At 48.8% G+C, this 18842-nt stretch overlaps 8 protein-coding genes across 10 annotated transcripts; 5 read left to right on the top strand and 3 right to left on the bottom strand.

Annotated features, from left to right (window-relative positions):
- Positions 1–327: 327 nt before the first annotated feature.
- FOIG_09516 (uncharacterized protein) lies at positions 328–5517 on the top strand. 3 transcript variants are annotated; one of them, XM_031209797.1, is made up of 16 exons: positions 328–535; positions 592–1264; positions 1361–1640; positions 1702–1935; positions 1989–2671; positions 2729–2891; positions 2943–3185; positions 3231–3429; positions 3484–3555; positions 3599–3649; positions 3702–3766; positions 3829–4013; positions 4071–4378; positions 4471–4680; positions 4736–4916; positions 4992–5517. In XM_031209797.1, exons 3-16 carry the CDS (start codon positions 1406–1408, stop codon positions 5454–5456), a joined length of 3294 nt encoding a protein of 1097 aa, XP_031060884.1. In that variant the 5' UTR covers positions 328–535; positions 592–1264; positions 1361–1405; the 3' UTR covers positions 5457–5517. The 3 variants fall into 3 exon arrangements, with proteins under 3 accessions (XP_031060884.1, XP_031060883.1, XP_031060882.1); XM_031209796.1 differs by having other exon boundaries at positions 592–1268; XM_031209795.1 differs by having other exon boundaries at positions 592–1314.
- A 635-nt stretch (positions 5518–6152) lies between these two features.
- Positions 6153–8163, top strand: FOIG_09515 (uncharacterized protein). Its single transcript, XM_031209794.1, has 7 exons — positions 6153–6286; positions 6332–6402; positions 6456–6747; positions 6799–6870; positions 6921–7658; positions 7708–7812; positions 7865–8163. The coding sequence occupies exons 1-7, from the start codon at positions 6161–6163 to the stop codon at positions 8096–8098; spliced, it is 1638 nt and encodes a 545-aa protein (XP_031060881.1). The 5' UTR covers positions 6153–6160; the 3' UTR covers positions 8099–8163.
- Positions 8063–9391, bottom strand: FOIG_09514 (alcohol dehydrogenase). The gene has a single exon (XM_031209793.1). The coding sequence runs from the start codon at positions 9384–9386 to the stop codon at positions 8130–8132; it is 1257 nt and encodes a 418-aa protein (XP_031060880.1). The 5' UTR covers positions 9387–9391; the 3' UTR covers positions 8063–8129.
- Positions 9392–9751: 360 nt separating this feature from the next.
- On the top strand, positions 9752–11159 carry FOIG_09513 (acetyl-CoA acyltransferase; the record flags this gene model as incomplete). The annotated part of the gene is made up of 4 exons (XM_031209792.1): positions 9752–9895; positions 9951–10588; positions 10643–11044; positions 11096–11159. The coding sequence occupies 4 exons, from the start codon at positions 9752–9754 to the stop codon at positions 11133–11135; spliced, it is 1224 nt and encodes a 407-aa protein (XP_031060879.1). The 3' UTR covers positions 11136–11159.
- A 123-nt stretch (positions 11160–11282) lies between these two features.
- FOIG_09512 (uncharacterized protein) lies at positions 11283–12849 on the bottom strand (the record flags this gene model as incomplete). Its single annotated transcript, XM_031209791.1, has 6 exons — positions 11283–11497; positions 11547–11840; positions 11893–12397; positions 12457–12577; positions 12629–12660; positions 12712–12849. 6 exons carry the CDS (start codon positions 12847–12849, stop codon positions 11283–11285), a joined length of 1305 nt encoding a protein of 434 aa, XP_031060878.1.
- Positions 12850–13230: 381 nt separating this feature from the next.
- On the top strand, positions 13231–15066 carry FOIG_09511 (uncharacterized protein; the record flags this gene model as incomplete). Its single annotated transcript, XM_031209790.1, has 7 exons — positions 13231–13507; positions 13554–13748; positions 13804–14175; positions 14215–14583; positions 14634–14731; positions 14785–14824; positions 14879–15066. The coding sequence occupies 7 exons, from the start codon at positions 13231–13233 to the stop codon at positions 15064–15066; spliced, it is 1539 nt and encodes a 512-aa protein (XP_031060877.1).
- Positions 15067–15142: 76 nt separating this feature from the next.
- On the bottom strand, positions 15143–16707 carry FOIG_09510 (3-carboxy-cis,cis-muconate cycloisomerase; the record flags this gene model as incomplete). The annotated part of the gene is made up of 2 exons (XM_031209789.1): positions 15143–16470; positions 16528–16707. 2 exons carry the CDS (start codon positions 16705–16707, stop codon positions 15178–15180), a joined length of 1473 nt encoding a protein of 490 aa, XP_031060876.1. The 3' UTR covers positions 15143–15177.
- Positions 16708–17115: 408 nt separating this feature from the next.
- On the top strand, positions 17116–18831 carry FOIG_09509 (homogentisate 1,2-dioxygenase; the record flags this gene model as incomplete). The annotated part of the gene is made up of 3 exons (XM_031209788.1): positions 17116–18048; positions 18105–18459; positions 18515–18831. 3 exons carry the CDS (start codon positions 17116–17118, stop codon positions 18829–18831), a joined length of 1605 nt encoding a protein of 534 aa, XP_031060875.1.
- Positions 18832–18842: the final 11 nt, after the last annotated feature.

Below are 18842 nucleotides of genomic sequence, written 5' to 3'. Positions count from 1 at the left end.
TTATGCCGCCATACCTATCTAAGAAGGTGGTAAATGTTACCGTTGTTGGTCGGGCTCTCATAAATTCAAAAGGTCCTTCTCTACTGTGTTCCCAGCAGCAATAATTCCGTTGCGCCCATCAGGAATTGATTCTGTTGGTCGCCGGAGGAGATAAGCCATATTGCGCAATTCTATGATCTGACTGACCCACTCTGGCGACTATTTTTACCATCTCGTATCTGCATAGCTAGTATGTAGATGTCTTGGGAGCAATCAAATTTCCCTGCTTCATATAAACCAAGAATAAACCCCTCAGAGTCCATTCCTTTATATCTTAAGCCGATAGTAAGATACTACCAGTCGTCATTTCGAGCACTCCCAAGTCCCTGACACAATCTTCTGCTCGCACGCCCGCACTATGAACAACAGCGCCACAATTGACCTGGTCTCATGTTTTCTCAGCACGATCTTTTCTTTCCTGTTCCTGTCGCGCATATGGTGGCTTCGAAGGGTGGATAACAAGACTATCCGAGGATATTACGGCCCCTCATCGCTGGTATATCCTCTCCGAACTTGAGCGCCAATATGACACTGACACTTTATACTTTTCAGACGACAGTTGGCCTGCTTCTTGTGATAAGAACTTTTCCTTTGGCAACAAATATCCCGCCGAAGGAGGGCCACCAATTTGCAGCGTCAATTGCTTCCTTCACCGCCACTACGCTTCTCGGTCCCCTCTTATACATGGATCATATGCGATCTGTCAGGCCAGCCGATCTCGCCGTCATCTTTCTACTCGTAACTTTAGTATGTGATGCAGCTAATGCATTACAAGAAGGTCTCGATACATGGATCTTGCCCGCAACGCAGCTTGCTCTGAAGCTTCTTCTAGTCGCCACAGAAAGCCGAAGTAAACAGGGCCTTCTCAAAAGCCCCTACGACTCCCAGGCTCCAGAGCAGCTCGCCGGAATTCTAAGCCGAACTTTCTTCTGGTGGATAAACCCCATTCTCGCCCTGGGAAACCGGATAATGCTGTCTGGAGATGATCTTCCTCTAGTAGATGACCAACTTTCATCGAAGCAGCTCCGGCATCGTGGTTTGAAGGCGTGGGACAAAAGAGCCAGACCGGTGACTAAGATCACCCTACCCATCTGCCTCGCCAAGAGCATGCTATCTCATTTTTTTGCACCAGTCATCCCTCGACTGTGCCTTATCTTCTTTCGTTACGCGCAGCCAGCTCTCATTAGCTCTGCGGTTCACATGCTGGGGAGCCGATCTGACGGAAGTAGGTATATGCTAATCATTAAAGCCGCTGCTGTCTACTTCGGTTTAGCGGTATGGTTTAGTTACCTCCCTAGGAGTTATTACTGACTAGACGAAGGTGTTTGAAGCAGTTTACCACCATCGGTTGAACCGACTCAGCCTCATGATGAAAGGGACACTTGTAGGGCTTATCAATAACGCAGCTCTGCGTCAGTCGTCAAGCAGCTACAACGATGGCATAGCCCTCACTTTAATCAGTACAGACACAGAGAGCGTGATGAGGTTCGCGAGTATGTTCCATGAAACTTGGGCACATATCGTTGAGGTCATAATCGGGATGGCAATGTTGGCTCGGCAAATCCGCTGGGCCGCCCCAGTACCTCTAGTGATTATCTTCTGTGAGATCTCCAGTTCAAGTATCGTTTTTCTATGTGTAGCTAATGGGTCTCTGTTCTAAAGTGTGCTCTAGAATGAGTCGGTACCTGGCCAGAAATTTGCAAAGCAAGCAGAAAGCCTGGAATGAAGCAACTCAGAGCCGAATCTCCCTGACGGCATCTGCGCTCTCATCAATGAAAGTGATGAAGATGCTTGGACTTTCTAGAGAGACCGAGGTTTTGCTTCAGAAACTCCGAGCCCAAGAATTGGAGATGGCGAAGAAAGTGCGGTGGATGATGGTCGCGTATAACGCCAGTGGTGTGTTTTCATGATGATTACTTTGACAATTCTACCTCGGCTAACCATGATAGCGAATGCACTCGGAATCTTCTCTCCTATAGTGACGTTTGTCATATTTGTGATGTATGCTAACCTGCGTGGGTCGACTCTCGATGCCGAGACTGCATTCACGACCACAGCGCTTCTTGGACTTGTGACACATCCAGCAAACATGATCATGACTATTGTGCCTCGTGCCATTGGCTCTTTGGCCGCCTTTGGAAGAATCAAGGACTATCTTGTTCAGCCTAGTAGAGCTGATCCGAGACGCTTATTACAGTCCAACATAAAAGACGAGGACTCCTCACTAGCTATCCGCTTTGAAGCTGTCACTGTTCAGTCCCGTTCATCGTCCCGTGCGGTTCTCGAAAACGTCAGTTTCACCGTCAATAAAGGCTCAATAACCATATGCGCTGGAGCAGTTGGCAGCGGAAAGACAGTCCTCGCCCAGTGCATTCTAGGCGAAATCCCAGCTTCATGCGGGACAATCTCCGTATCCTCAAAGCGGATCGCTTACTGCGAACAATCGCCCTGGTTGCCGAGTGGAACTCTGAAAGAAGCGGTTTGTGGCTTCGGAAAGTTTGAGCCTGGCTGGTATAGGCATGTTGTCAAGCTTTGCTGCCTCGACGAGGATATTTTAACCATGCCGCTCGGGGACAACACTCTCATTGGCAGTCAGGGTATGAAGCTTTCTGGGGGACAAAGACAGCGCCTGGTAAATACCCAGTTCTATCTCTATCTGTGAAGCTTTACGGTGCTAACTTTTCATCAGGCACTCGCCCGCGCTATATATGCTCGGTGCGAAATTGTGCTTCTTGACGACAGCTTCTCTGCTCTAGACCACAAGACAGAAAGACAGGTCGTTTCTAATCTTGTAGGAACCCAAGGCCACTTCCGTAAGACAGGAACTACAGTCATATTAATTGCCAACTCCTGTGAGTGCTCAGCAATGTTTCTCCGGACGTCTCGATGCTCATAATCTTTAGCTAAACACTTTGACCTGGCGGACTCGTTGATCGTCCTAGAGAAGGGAAGAATTACATGCCAAGGATCACCAAACGAAATAAATGTAGAAGCGGCACATTTACGTCAGACGCATGTCAACGCTGCAGTCGCTGAAGCCAACCTTGATCTTGTCGAAAAGAACAAGATAATACAGAGCCAAGCTCTCGAAGTGACTGAGGCTATGGCTGATTTGGGTAGATCAACAGGAGATTTCTCTCTATATGGTAATGGTACAACTTGAACGGTGTGAAGGTTTCTGACTGTTGTAGGATATTACCTGAGAGCTGTGCACCCGCGGAACTTCTTCCTCCTACTCACTTGCACAGCTTCGTATTCATTCTTCGTGACCTTTCCACAGTATTGGCTGCAGAAGTGGACGGAATCACCAGGCTCACAGACGAGATTCTATATCGGAGGATACCTCATCCTTTCACTCCTAGCCTGGGCAGCCACAAATGGGTCAATGTGGCAAGTCGTCGATCCCATTTCCAAACAAGTATCTCGCTAACAAGGTGTGCATAGGTCTACACATATGTTGATTGCGCCAAGGTCGGGGGCTGAGCTTCATCGACGGTTACTCACAACTATCTTTGGGTTTGTACAGCAATTTTTTGAGGGCCGAACTAACGAGTTACAGTGCTCCCTTGTCGTTCATCTCAATGACAGAGACGGGTTCATTACTGAATCGGTGACTTACACCATTTACCTTCTCTACTGCTAATTGGCTGATGATTGTCCAGGTTCAGTGAAGACATGCAACTTGTTGACAAGAGCCTCCCTCCAGCGATCCTCTCTTTTTCAAACCGTCGGTATCCCAAAAGCTTTGGAAACTCTACGAGTGATGATGATTATTCTGACTGATCACAGAGGTCTTCAAGTTACTAGTGCAGGCCACGCTGCTTTTCAGCGCCCAAAAGCTGCTAACTGTCACGTTGCCAATCTGCGTGCTGGTAGTCTACGTTGTGCAGCGGGTGTATCTGCGAACGTCTCGACAGCTTCGTCTTCTTCAGCTGGAATCCCAGTCTGCTGTCTACTCAAGCTTCCTTGAGTCCGTAAGTACCAGTTGCTCTATCTCATGAGCTGGGGCTGACTGTCCCACTCATTCACAGATCGAGGGTGTCGTCAGCATACGATCATTCGGGTGGGTGAAGCAGGCAGAGAACTCTAATATGGCCTGTCTCGATAAGTGCCAGAAACCAGCTTACATCCTTCTTTGCCTGCAACTCTGGCTTAACATTGTCCTCGACTTACTTATCGCTGCCATGGCAGTGATTCTTATCACTTTGGCAGTCTTTCTGGAGGGCAGCACAACGGCTGGCCAGATCGGCATGTCGCTGAACATCGTACTTGTTGCTAACTCGACGCTTTTAGCACTTGTCACATCTTGGACGAATTTGGAGATATCTCTCGGTGCTATGTAAGTCCAGGTACAGAGTTTTATCAGACTGACTACAATGCTCTCCCTGTCCTCATGGAGCTATGTTTTTGCTTACTGAATCACTGTTGCAGATCACGTTTGAAGACATTGGAAGCAGATGTCGAAGGGGAAGAACAGCCGACATTGGGAACGATAGTCCCTGACACCTGGCCTTCACATGGAGCGGTTGAGGTCCGTGAGCTGACGGTCTTTTATGATGAGTCACACGCGCCTGCTTTGAAGGACATTAACCTATCCGTTGCTCCGGGTCAGCATCTCGTGGTCTGCGGCAGAACTGGCAGGTAAGTTCACTCTGTGGCTCCACCCCATCATTCTGTTGATAAGTGGTCTTTTTAGTGGGAAAAGTACTCTCCTCCTCGCCTTGCTCCGTCTTCTCAACACCCAATCAGGTTCTATCGAAGTGGATGGTATCAACTTGAGCCAGGTTTCACTGTCCGCTATACGAGAGCAATGCTTTATCACCGTTACGCAAGATTTATTTCTGCTTGCCCAGGCTAGCCTACGGTTCAACTTGGACGTAAGTAAACATTCGCGCTTAAAACCTGCGGCGGGAACTTTCATTAACGAATTACTTCTATTCTCCTATCTATAGCCCTCAGAATCTCTTCCCGACATTGTCATCATGAAGGCACTTGAACGAACTGGGCTGGGGGGGCATTTCGACACTAATCAGCAAGAAAAGCTGGTAGACATCCTAGACGAGCCTCTCAGTTCGTTGCCTCACATGTCAACCGGCCAAACTCAGCTATTTGCCTTGACCAGAGCTGTCCTCCGCGTAGAGTACTCTTCAGCGACACGAGTCAAACCAATTCTGCTTCTGGATGAGGCGACATCATCAGTTGACGGGGTAACAGAATCTGTCATGCGGGACGTCATCAAGGAGATCTTTACGGATAATGGCCATACTGTGATCGAGATTACCCATCGGTTGTCCGGTTTCGAGGATATCGCTAGGGGAGGGGACAGTCGAGAGGTGAAAGTAGTTCTTCTTTCGCAGGGGGGGATTCAGAGACAGGGAAGAATGGAGGATATGCTGGATTTTGGGAAGAGACCTTAGATAGGCATACAGGAACGGAACATCGATTCGTTATCTGGTCAATCAAACACCCATGCCCTGCTAGTCGATAAGTTGATATCATGGCCATCAACAAGAGCCGCCCGTTAGAATGCACCATCTATAACAATGGCAATGAGAAAGTACGAAAGCCGGCTCAACAGCATCGACGATATGTCGAAGGATCAGACGCAAATCACATGGTAGCAGTGACATCAACAACTCTAAGTTTGCAAGTTATTAAGGTATGATGCTTCAAGATAATGACCGTCGTCTCCAAACAGCTGCCCTTTTTATACAATGCATCCCTCGATGTCATCTGCATTCCAGAAAAGGAAACAAAACTGTCCAAGAATGCCGCGATACCGCTTGCGGCACTGATTGTCGTAGGTGCTGTAGGGTCTAGAACCAGTAGCATGGTCATTCATTATCGTGGGCTCGACCAGCCTATTTGAGCATAGCTCGATCGCCCAGCCGGGAGCCGATGCCTGCTTGTTTCCCGTGTAATGATTGGCTAATGTCGTATCAGCGAGGTCGTAATGCTGCGACCGTCGGCTGGAAGCTTATCTTCAAGCGTCTGCTAGTGTCGGCCAACCCCGCATTCGCCAGTGACTAGTCGAGATACGAGAATGGGTTGGATATTTAACATGTCGCTATGTCCCGTTAGCCTTGGCGATTTAGAAACATACACTCACTTGCCTTCAATCATGCCGCCTGAAGAAACCACTTTGACAATTGACGTCTTGCCTCCGGGCACGCAACGCATCAATGACTTGCAAGCCACTCATATCGTGTTGGCTCCTCGGCCAACTTCAGATCCCAATCAGCCTCTGGTATGAAAATCCCATCCAACAATTACCCTACTCTAATAGTTATAGAACTGGAGTCCGATGCGCAAGACCCTCCACATGGTACTTCTCTCGCTCTATTCAATGATGATGTTTTGCATGTATGTCTCCTACCTACAGTACGTCTTGCCATGGCTAATTTATCTCGCCCAAGTCCATGCATGAGCGTCCCATTCTGGCAGAACTTCAACGAAGAACTCGGCATGAGCTACGACACACTGAACAATGGATATGCAGCAAACATGGCAGGCCTCGCAACCGGCTGTATCATCTTTATCCCCATCGCCCTGCGCATCGGCCGTCGACCAGTTTATCTCTTTACATCGTTGATCATGTTTGCTGCTGGGGCCTGGCAAGCTGAGACGTATACTGTTGGGGATATGATTGGTATGAATGCTATCGCAGGTATCGCTGGAGCTGTCAATGAGGCCTTGTTCCAGGTTACGGTAAGTTTTCACCTAGCTGGTGTAACGAGGTACCGCATACTGATATGACAGGTAACGGAACTTTTCTTCGTGCATCAACGTGGTACAATGAATGGTATCTACTTTATGATGGTCCTAGTAGGGGTGAGCAGTCCTAAGATCCCTTCGGTTCAATCACTTGCTAACAACGGCAGAACTACCTTGGACCTGTCTACGGCGGCCAGGTAGCCGTGACAATGGGTTGGCGATGGGCATGCTGGTCCGCCACCGTCTTCACGGGTATAATCACCGTCCTCATGTTCTTCTTCCTGGAGGAGACCAAATACATCCCCGCACCACTCAACGGCCACGACCCTCGAGTCGCCGCATCCTCCCCTACCGATAACGAGCTCTTCAAGGTTAACAGCACTGCGAAAGGACCCTTGCCAAACGATTCACCAGCTAGCGTCGACTCTATGGAGCAGCAGAGCGATACAGTCGAGATAGATCACAGCATTCCCATGAATTCTTACTGGAAGCGCCATGCGCTGTGGACATTGGATAAGCACGAGTCCGCTCAGAAACGCACGATCTGGAGAGACATTTACGAGCCCTTCCAGCTTCTTGCCATATTCCCAGCCGTCATGTTCGCCGCGTTACAGTATGGCTGGAGTATTGCTATGCTTGCGATTTTGGCCGTAACGCAAAGCTCACTATACTCTATTCCCCCTTACAACTTCACAACTGCAGGTGTTGGAAACATGAACATCCCTCCATTCATTGGTGCAATCCTGGGAGCTCTGTTTGGAGGGCCACTTGTCGACTGGTCGATTGTGCAGATCGCAAAACGCCGTGGAGGTATCTATGAACCCGAGACTAGGCTGTGGCTATTCTTGGTTCCAGGGCTATGCATGACTATCGGATGTCTGATGTATGGGCTCACTATTGCAAAGGTAAGTTCTATCTGACATTCAGCAACTTGAATATACTGATGTTGCGTAGGGAATGCCTTGGATCATCAATGCCGTAGGCTCAGGCTTCATTGGTTTCGCCATAGGAGGCGGTGGAGACATGTCCCTCACATATCTTCAAGATTCTCACGAGCATGTAAGTTGTCCGAAACCCAACCGTACTGCCCTCGACTAAACTTCTCGCAAAGATTATAGGTCCTGCTCTGACAGGCGTTGTTTTTATCCGTAATGTCATTGCAACCGCTCTTGTCTTTGCCGTCACACCGTGGATGAATGGCATGGGTGTGTACAACATGTATGTGGTCTTGGGCTGCATTTCTACTGCCATTGCTTTGACCTGTGTACCAATGGTAATCTGGGGTCGCACATTCAGGGTTCGGTTGGCGGGCAAGTATGAGTACTTCACCAATAAGCAGTATTAAGTTGAAGCATATAAGTATTTATATATAAGCTCTATCGTCTTCTGACGCACATGTTGAGTATCTCCACGACTTGACTGGTCTCTGTGATTGGGAATGCATTTGTTTGAATCCAGATGTCGTCGAGACTATTCCGCGCAAGGACCTCAAGCTTATCCTCTTCAACTCCAACTTCTTCAAGTGATCGAGGCATGCCCAGAGTGGAGATAAATACGTCCAAGATATCGGCCAAAGTTACGGCGCTCTTATCATGACCCTTCACTTGTAGCAGTTGCCCAACTTCATCCTGTTCCAACAACAAGTCCCGTACCACTTCCTGTCTCTCAACGTTTGCCTTCTTATCGAAGTTGAATCTGCATACAGCAGGCAGGAGTATACAGCTCGTTTCACCGTGGCCAACTCCAAGGGGTCCAAGCTGGTGTCCGATGGCATGACTCGCACCGAGTGGCACACCACTTGACACGGCACACATAGACGAGACAACACCCTGATGGCATAGATGTCGCGCTTGTAAAGACTTCGGATCTGCCTTGCTTGCCAACAGACCACTGACAAGTTTGACGAGTCCGTTTTTCGACCATTCATCAGCTTTATCGTTTGAGACAAGCGAGCATAGCGTTTCGACACAATGATCTACAGCTCGAATCCCCGTACTAAGCCAAACCCACTCGGGGGTAGTAAGGCACAGCTCTGGATCTTGAATAACGAGTTCTGGGTCGACACGCTCGCAGTGAAATGTTCTCTTCGCGTGGCCTTGGGACTCTGTTCCTCCTGCAATGGCTTGAAACTCTCCTCCGGACAGTGATGTTGGGATGTGGATAAGAGGAATAGTCGGCTTGGATATGTTGTTTCGCAACGTAGGATTGCTCTTTGGTGTTCCCCACAGAGTATTCATCTCCTCCTCACTTGTAGCCGAGTTGGCCAAGGCGAGCCTGACCAACTTGGCGGCATCCGTTAGACTGCCAGCGCCTAGCGTTACCAGGCAGTCGATGTTGAGGTTTGACGCATCATTGACGACTTCAAGAACTTGCGCAATTGGAGTATGTGGATTGATGCCGATTCTAACTCCGGCAATCCTACTACCCAGTGCCGAACGAAGTCGTTCGAGTGCATCTGTAGATTGAGCCAAAGATTTTGAACAAATTACGTATACCCTACATGTTGAGAGGGTATCGCGACAGTGACGTAAGCAGGCTTCAGGAAATTGAAGTCCGTATGAGACTTTTGGTGTCTCCCGGCCTTCGTAAGCTGGATAGCAAACTTCATCTCCGAATGTGAAAGCCATGATCATTCCAAAAATTGTAATTGTCACAGCAGAACGCTGGTGAATCTACAAAAACTCATTCGATGACAACAATACAGGGTAGGATAGAGGACAACGGCACGTGGCACGGCTCACCGAAGTGAGCTTAGTGCGTGATACACACGTTCCACATACGCGTTCCATGTGGAACGCGTGAGCTCGTTCTCCACATAAGACAGGGACCATGTCAACGGAATTACGGATATAGGTCCAATTTGACATTATGTGGGACACTGAGACAGGGATATTGCCCAAGCGAGGCATGACAGCGATGGCCCAAGCCCGTATGAGAGTATCGTCAGTAGGATGCTTGCTTCGTTGCAGATAGTGATACACACGAACAAAACGAAGAAATGGCAACTCTGACACGGCGTTTGAAGGCATTAACAACCAAATCACCCAATGATGTAGTGATTTTATCAGCTGTTCGCAGTCCGATTACACGAGCTTTCAAAGGCGGTTTCAAAGATGCATGGCCAGAGGATATTCTTGCCCCAGTAAGCTTGAGTTCTTAGATTTGACCGTAGAACGTGAAGCTGATAAACCCTCTAGATGATGGCCAAAGCAGCACGACGAGCCAAGATTCAATCCGGAGACGTTCAAGATGTTCTGATGGGGAATGTTCTCGCGGAGCTAGGCTTTGCAAAAACTGGTAGAATGGCGCTGTTACACGCAGGATTTCCTACATCAACGACATTTCATACCGTCAATCGTCAGTGTTCGAGCAGTCTTCAGGCTCTAACTCATATGGCACATGCTATCCAAGCGGGTCAGATTGATGTCGCTCTAGCTGGAGGAGTCGAGAGCATGTCGAAGAACTACCAATCTCGAGGGATACCCCAAGACGTGAGTCCAACGCTGCGTAACACCAAGGTCAAAGCAGCTTCTGACTGTCTCATGCCTATGGGTATTACGTCGGAGAATGTTGCGAGGAGATATGGAGTTGATCGTAAGATGCAGGATGAGTACGCGCTGCTGAGTCATACTCGTGCGAATGAAGCTCTTGCTGCTGGTAGGTTTGAGGCGGAGATTGTGCCGATTGAGTATACAGTATACGACAACGAAACTGGGAAAACTTCACAAGTTCGAGTTGCTGCAGATGACACTATCCGGCCAAACGTGACTTTGGAGAAGTTGGCCAAACTTAAGCCAGCATTTCTAGAGGACGGTGGTAGCACTGCTGGTAACTCGTCAGTATAGCGCAGCCCACTTGCTTTTGAGGTCTTACTGACCACCGCATGCAGGTCCCAAATATCCGACGGTGCATCAGCAGCCATCCTCGCTCGTCGCTCATGGGCCACCGAGCGCGGCCTGAAACCAGTAGCGCGATTCCTCGGAACCCAAGTCGCTGGCTGCGAACCCGATGAAATGGGCATGGGACCAATCTATGCCATACCACGACTCTATAAATATGTGGGAATAGGGCAGAAAGACGTTGACGTTATCGAGCTCAATGAAGCATTTGCAAGTCAGACTCTGGCGTGCATTAATAAACTTGGGTTGGATGTTGCTAAAGTTAATCCGAATGGTGGCGCTATCGCTATTGGACATCCTACTGGAGCGACTGGGACGAGACAGCTTGCAACGCTGATTGCTGAGCTTGGGAGACGGGAAAAGGAGGTTGGTGTTATTAGCATGTGTGCCAGGTAAGACCGTCCATATTCCCTCGATTTAGTTGATACTGACAGGTCTCTTAGTACTGGAATCGGTGTTGCATCCGCTATAATTGTGGAATAGTTCAGTTAGACAATTCATTTGCCATACAATTACTTTGTTCGCACCTTCTAACGACTAGACTCATGTAGACTACCGCAAGCATGGCAGGCGGAGTGTTAAGTAGAAACGATAAATAAATATTACTATACTAGTATGTACAAACTCTAATTATCCACCGACAGCCTTATTCTCTCTCAACCTCTTGATCTCAGTTGGATCTAGCCCCAGCACATCTCTCAGTACCTCATCAGTATGTTCTCCCAGTAGTGGAGGCGGTGTACGGATCGAAGGTTGGGTTCTGGAATACTTGACCGGACTGTTCAGCACTTTCAACTGGCCACATGCGGGATGCTTGATCTCTTTGATCATGTCCCTCGCGACAACTGGATCGCCGCCGTTAGCATTTTCCGCTATCACATGAGCGTCACTTACCATGTGAATGTTCCAGTGTGTCCTTGATATCGTTTATCTTTGCATACGCGAGACCGGTACCCTCAAAGATATCGAGCCACTCTTTGGAGAGCTTGGAACTCGTAATATCTTCGATCATTTGTTCGAGCGCATCTCTATTCGCTACTCTTGCTGAGTTTGTTGAGAAGCGCTCATCGTCCGCCCATTCTTCTTGACCAAGACATTTGCACAAAACGCCGAACAGTCGGTCGTTGGCACCACCGATCAAGATGTCGCCGTCTTTAGTGCGGAATGCGCGGTATGGTACGACAGATGCTGGGAGTTACTGTCAGTTCAAGTCTCAATAATATTGTGTGGAGCGACTCACGATGTGATGTTCCATATCGTCCCCCATCTCTCTTCCCCGTCACCAACACAGATTGCGCCATGTTCGCCAGAGTCGCAACTTGACAATCGCTTAAGCACACATCCAAAGCCTGCCCTTGACCAGAGTGACTTCTCTCAATCACTGCAGCTAGAATGCTATTGACTGCATATAGTCCAGTCGTCAAGTCAGTCACTGCAACGCCGACTTTCACTGGTGGTCCATCTCGTGGGCCTGTGATGTGCATCAGACCCATTTCAGCCTCGACCATGACGTCGAAACCTGCACGATTACTGTAAGGACCTGTCTGACCATATCCGGTTATACTCGCGTAGATAAGCCGAGGGTTGGTCTTGGCAAGGGTATTGTAGTCGAGCCCGTATTTCTCCAGAGTTCCGGGCAGGTAGTTCTCGACGATGATATCGGCCTTAGCGGCGAGAGTTTGGATCAGTTTTGCCCCTTCTTTTTCCTTGAATGAGACTGCTACGGATCTCTTGTTTCGGTTCACCTTTGAGAGGCGTGATAAGCATGGAGTTCTCGCCAAAGTCTAGACAGCGCAACACTTACCGATAAATAATATGCACTTTCGCCCTCGCCGCCTCGTCCATCTTTATAAGGTGCAAAGGGAGGTCCCCATGCTCTCGTATCATCGCCTCGTGTCGGATGTTCGATCTTAATGACTTCGGCTCTGTCGAAAAGTCAGAAATGGGATGGATTCGAGAAGCGAGTTGCTACGAACCCTAGGTCGCCGAGAATCTGCGCGCAATATGGCTTTCTGGTGTTAGCACTAGCTCAGACGCTTCCTACACATGAAATACTTACACCAGCGAGAACTCGAGATATGTCCAAGACTCTGATTCCCGTCAGAGGCAATCTTGGGGTAGCCGCTGTCGCATTGCCTCTTCTGCTCAAAGCCGAGCGCCAAAGCGGGGCAACAAGTTTTCTTCGCATGGTTAACATATTGGTGAAGTCATAACACTCACTTCAATATTCACGAGGCGTCGAATTGGCGAAATACTGCAGCTAAATTGACGCGTATAAAAGTAGCTGTATAATCATTCATGGATGTATAAACATTTCGCCTCGGCACGTCTGGTGTTACAGTCCCACATACGGTAGCAGTAACATTTCGCATGTGGGGTTTACGCAGTGACGCTACCGTACCCTTGTCCATGATGAGAACATTCATTTACAACAAGGCAATTGACTCATGAGAGAACTGACATGACAAAGTTTGTACATGGGTTTATTCTGCTGTAAGCCCAATCCTGCAGCACACAACTTGAACTTAACATCCCGACACGCTTCATACGACTGTTAGACTTGCTTTAACTGAGAACCATGATGAGCTCAGCTTTTCGTGCACAGGCTCCAAATCGCCTAAGGACTTTTGCGCAGCGCAGCTTCTCGACCTCCACCGTGTTACGAAGGATCAACAAAATCTGTGCCTCAGAAAACGATGCCATTCAGAAGGTGAAAAGTGGATCGACAGTTCTGGTCGGAGGCTTTGGCTTTTCTGGTGTTCCTGAATCGCTTATTGAAGCTGTTGCCGCGCGCAAGGATCTCAAAGATCTGACCGTTGTCTCAAACAATGCTGGGATGCCTGGTGTTGGGCTCGGTACGTGCACTAATATCGCTGCTGACCACCATGTTAATATCGGCAGGCCGATTGCTGGAAACCCGACAGATCAGCAAAATGATAGCATCTTATATCGGGGAGAATAAAGTGTTCGAGAAGATGTATCTGAGTGGAGATCTTAGCCTCGAGTTGATACCGCAGGGGACGATGGCTGAGAGATGCGCTTCTGGGGCAGCTGGCATACCGGCATTCTATACCCCAGCAGCATATGGCACTGTTGGTAAGTCTGCCACCTCACACAGAGCGACGAGAGGCTAACATATTTGCCTGTTCAGTTCAGACAGGCGAATTGCCTGTTCGATACAACAGAGACGGATCCGTAGCGCTCATGTCACGGCCTCGAGAAACTCGCGAGTTTCACGGCAAGAAGTACATACTCGAAGAAGCCATATTCGCCGATGTTGCTTTAGTCAAGGTTCACAAGGCTGATAGACTTGGTAACTGCACATTTCGGAAAGCACAGAACAACTTCAATGAAGCGATGGCGAAGAATGCAAAGTTGACCATCGTCGAGGCTGACGAGATTGTTGACGTTGGCCAGCTTGATCCTGAGAGTGTTCATATTCAGGGCATTTATGTCGATGTTATTATTCAGAGTACGAGGCCGAAGAAGATTGAGAAGTTGACATTTGCCCAAGATGCTAAGAGTGAAGGCAAAGGCAAGTAAAACCTGACCTATTCTCTAGACTCAACCCACTTGCTGACGATTATAGTTACAACTGCAAACCAGAGACGAGAGCGTATCATCAAGCGAGCTTCTAAAGAACTGAAAGACGGCATGTACGTCAATCTGGGGATTGGCATGCCACTCGCGACACCGGGCATGCTTCCAGAAGACCTAGAAGTCATTCTTCAATCCGAGAATGGTATCCTGGGAATGGGCAGATATCCGAACACCGGGGAAGAAGATCCAGATCTCATCAATCCCGGTAAAGAAACGGTGACATTGAACCCCGGTGCCTCGACTTTTGGAAGCCACGAGAGCTTCGGTATGATCAGAGCTGGGAAGATTGACTTGACTATGCTTGGTGCGCTACAAGTCAGTCAATATGGAGGTAAGCACTCAGATACTATGATGTTTTGTAATTGATACTGACATGTGAAGACTTGGCCAACTTCATGCTGCCTGGGAAGGTGAAGGGAATTGGAGGTGCCATGGACCTGGTTGCCAGCCCAGAGAAGACCAGGGTCATCATCACCATGGTACGTCATCTCTTGTCTTGGATCAGATTTGAGCGACTGACTAACATCCCTAGGAACATGTTGACCGCAATGGAAACCCTAAGATTCTGGAAGGTAAGTAGGATGATGTGATGCTATCAAGCCAGAGTTGCTGACGCCTACTGATAGAATGCACATTCCCGCTCACCGGTCCTCGATGTGTATCTAGGATCATCACTGATCTAGCTGTATTTGACTGTACACCTCAGGGTTTGGTGCTCAGGGAGCTGGTGGACGAGGTTGAGATGGATGAGCTGAGGAGCAAAACCGGTGCGGCGTTCAGGATCGCTGATGACTTGATACCGTACCAGACTTAGCTTTGAAGGGAACAATGAGCATGTAATCTGGAAATCATCGTCTTTTCATGCTTCAAGATCAAATCCATGATGTTCGTATTGAAATTCTATTGATATGTATCTGCTAGCGCTTTATGATGTATTCTCGGCCAACGTATCATCAACCATACGCTGCGCCGATCCCAGATAATTGATAGGATCACAGAGCCTCTCCAAATCACTCAAGGGCAGGAACTTGGTTACCCGCTCATCCTTCTTCAGCGTACTGAGCAGCGTACTTCCATCCTTACTCTCAATAGTCTCCTTACAAGCCTCATACACAATATCATGCGCATCCTGTCTTCCAACATACTTCGCCAACGCCATCATCAGCGCCTCACCAACAATAAGTCCTCGCGTAGAAGCCAGATTAGCTGCCATGCGCTCTTTGTCCACAACAAGACCTGAAAGCGCAAACTCGGCTTGGTGAAGAGCACCGACTGCTATGACGAAGCTCTCGGGTATGGCTACCCATTCTAGATGCCAAGGTCCTGATGCGCGTTCAAAGTCGGATACCATGCCGTCAAGAACGAGACTAGCGTTGGAGCGCAGGATTTTGGAGGCAGCGAGGATGACTTCGCTGGAGATGGGATTGCGCTTTTGAGGCATTGTGGATGAAGCGCCGCGATGGGGAACGAATGGTTCAGCAACCTCTCCAAGCTCGTTGGAGGACATGATGATGAGGTCCAAGGCAATCTTGCCGAGGGAGCCACCGATGAGGGCTAGAAAATTGGTCACTTCAGCGATACCATCGCGGGCAACATGCCAGGTAATCGTAGGGTTTTCCAGGCCGAGTTCAGCAGCGAGTTGTTTTCGCACATCAACACCTTCCGGTCCGTCTCCAAGGGATGCCAAAGTCCCGGCCGCACCTCCATACTGAACGACAAGAGCACGACTCTTTAGCTGCTGAAGCCGCTCTCTATGGCGATACAAGCTTGATAGCCACACAGCACATTTATAACCAAAGGTAACGGGGAGGGCATGCTGGAGATGTGTCCTCCCAGCCATCGGCGTATCGCGATACGTAACTGCCAGATCTTGAAGCGCGTTTATCACGCCAGTCAGCTTGGTCTCAATAATATCAAGACCAGACTTGATCTGCAACACGCTGGCTGTGTCCATGATATCCTGTGTTGTAGCTCCCCAATGTAGGTACTTCCCAGCAGATCCGCACATGTCGTTCAGCTGACGCACAAGAGGAAGGATGGGATAACCGACGACATCAGTCTCGTTGCGTAGACGGTCCATGTCGAGGCTTGTAGCCTTGGCTCTGGAGGTGATGTCGGCGGCAGCATCGGCGGGAATGACATTGCATTGGGCTTGGGCCCGAGCTAGAGCAGCTTCAACGTCGACGCATCTGTTGATGTAGGCCTGATCGCTAAAAACCTATCAACCCAGTTAGTCAATTGTGGACGAATGAGAATGTTAGCTTGATCGACTTACATTGCGAATCTCATCGGTACCGAATAGGTTCCGAAATATTACAGAGTCAATCGCACTGATTGATCCAAGTGCACGGCGTTGGAGAAGCGTTGGCAGACGTATACAGGCATTCCAGCGGTGTGGGTGAGATTGAGAGGTAAGTTGAGTGAGTACCCTGTAAGATTGGACTGTGCGCAGCATGATTGGCAACAGAAAAGACCCCAATGATCATACTTTAGGAACAGTAATTAGGCAACTACCGTAATTTGATGTCAATTGACAGTCCCACACGTTGTAAATTAATTAAACATACGAGTTATTCATAAGGTTGAGGGGTAAGAATGATACCGCGCGCGTAAACATACATACGTCTCATTATGTGGGAGCTCCATATCCCCACATGCGACGTCACATCACATTTCCCACTTACTGGCCCATTTGTGCATCTGCCGTTCGGTAATAAACATGGGACTAGCAGAACCTCTCTACTAATACGCCCGGAGAATAAAAGGAAAATAAAGCAGTAGATTAGATCTAACACTTCTTCGTCTTGTATAACCACTACATTCATATCACATTCCTAACAAGAATTACTCATCAGAGTTCAGTATGGTTGCCGCTATCAAGAGACGTGAGCCCGCCACAGATCCACAGAAAGTCTTCCACTACACAGATCTCCAGCGTACCAAACCAACCCGCGAGAATGACCCCTACGAGTATCAAGCAGGCTGGGGAAACCGCCATCAATCAGAAGTCATCCCCGGTACTCTCCCTGCCGGCCAAAACAACCCTCAAGACAGAGGCTTTGGTCTGTACACTGAGGGTATCACCTACTCTGCTTTCGCAGCTCCTCGCGGCCTCAACATGAGCACTTACATGTACCGCGCCCGACCATCGGCCGCTCATCAAGGATACTCGAGTATTGATACAAAGTCTCATATTGAGAACTGCCTTTTATCGCTGAACCCAAAGGTTGAGCCTTTGTATCAGCAGGCTGAGTGGTCGCCGTTTCCACTGCCGAAGGATGATGAGACGATTGACTTTACGGATGGCTTGCATACCCTTGCTGGAAGCGGTGATCCTAACCTTCGTCAGGGTATCGCTGTGTATGTCTATATGATCAACTCATCCATGATCAACAAGGCGTACTGTAACACAGACGGCGACTTTCTCATCACTCCTCAACTCGGCATCATAGACATCCAAACCGAAATGGGTCGTCTGTTCGTCCAGCCTGGGGAAATATGCGTTATCCAACGCGGTGTAAGATTCCGCATCAACCTAGCAGAGGGTGTCCCTGTTGCTCGTGGCCATATCGCTGAAGTCTGGGGATCTATGTGGGAGCTTCCTGACCTCGGGCCCATCGGAGGACATGGTCTGGCTAACCCGCGAGATTTTCTTTATCCTGTTGCGCATATCGATGAAGACCTACATGTGCCTTTCAAGATTGTTGTCAAGAATAGTGGAAAGCATGTTGTCATCAGTCAGGATCATAGCCCTTTCGATGTTGTTGCCTGGCACGGGAACGCCGTTCCCTACAAGGTGAGCTACCGACACATCGATACCAGCAAGACAAGTACTAACTACATGAATCACAGTACGATCTAACCAAGTTCGCGTCTCAGAACAGTACCAGCATTGATCACACTGACCCCAGCATCAACACTGTCTTGACAGCAAAGTCATTCGACCCCCATGTTCCGCTCGCGGACTATCTATGGTTCGGTCCTCGATGGGATGTAGCCAGCAATTCATTGCGTGCACCTTACTATCACCGAAACAGCGCAACGGAAATGTTGGCTTGTATCTATGGCGCAGGTCTCGGGCGATCTGATGACTTTCTGCCTGGTGGCTGTAGTTACGAGGGCGGACATACTCCCCATGGTGGGTTTGGTGAGGAGTATATCACAGAAGCTATCTTGCAGCATAATGAACCGCGCAGAATCTTGGAAAGTGAGTGGAATCCTTGCTGCGCGAAACTGTAATACAGTTGCTAACTTTGACCCAGATCAAATGACCATCATGGTTGAGTCTTCACGCACATTTCTGTTCACAGAGTATGCTCGAGAGATCTGCGGTGTTCTTCACAAACAGGCCACCGACTATCGAGTTTGGGATAATCTTCCCGATCGCTTCTCAGCACATCCTTTGACCAAGCAGCTTCTTGAGCGTGTTGCGAAGGACAAGGCGAACCAGAAGAAGGCGGTGGACTACTATCACTCGATTCAGTTGCTGGATGCCAAGGGTCAGCCTATGCAGGTCCTGCCTCATGAGACTAATGGGCATGCAAAGATTAGTGCAGTCGATGCAGCAGTTTGGAACTAGGACAGGGTTAT

This window comes from Fusarium odoratissimum (genome assembly GCF_000260195.1).
Source record: "Fusarium odoratissimum NRRL 54006 unplaced genomic scaffold supercont1.15, whole genome shotgun sequence".
NCBI classification, from domain to species: Eukaryota; Fungi; Ascomycota; class Sordariomycetes; order Hypocreales; family Nectriaceae; genus Fusarium; species Fusarium odoratissimum.
The sequence above is the reverse complement of the archived record's forward strand: the minus strand, read 5'-3'. Positions and strand labels throughout refer to the sequence as shown.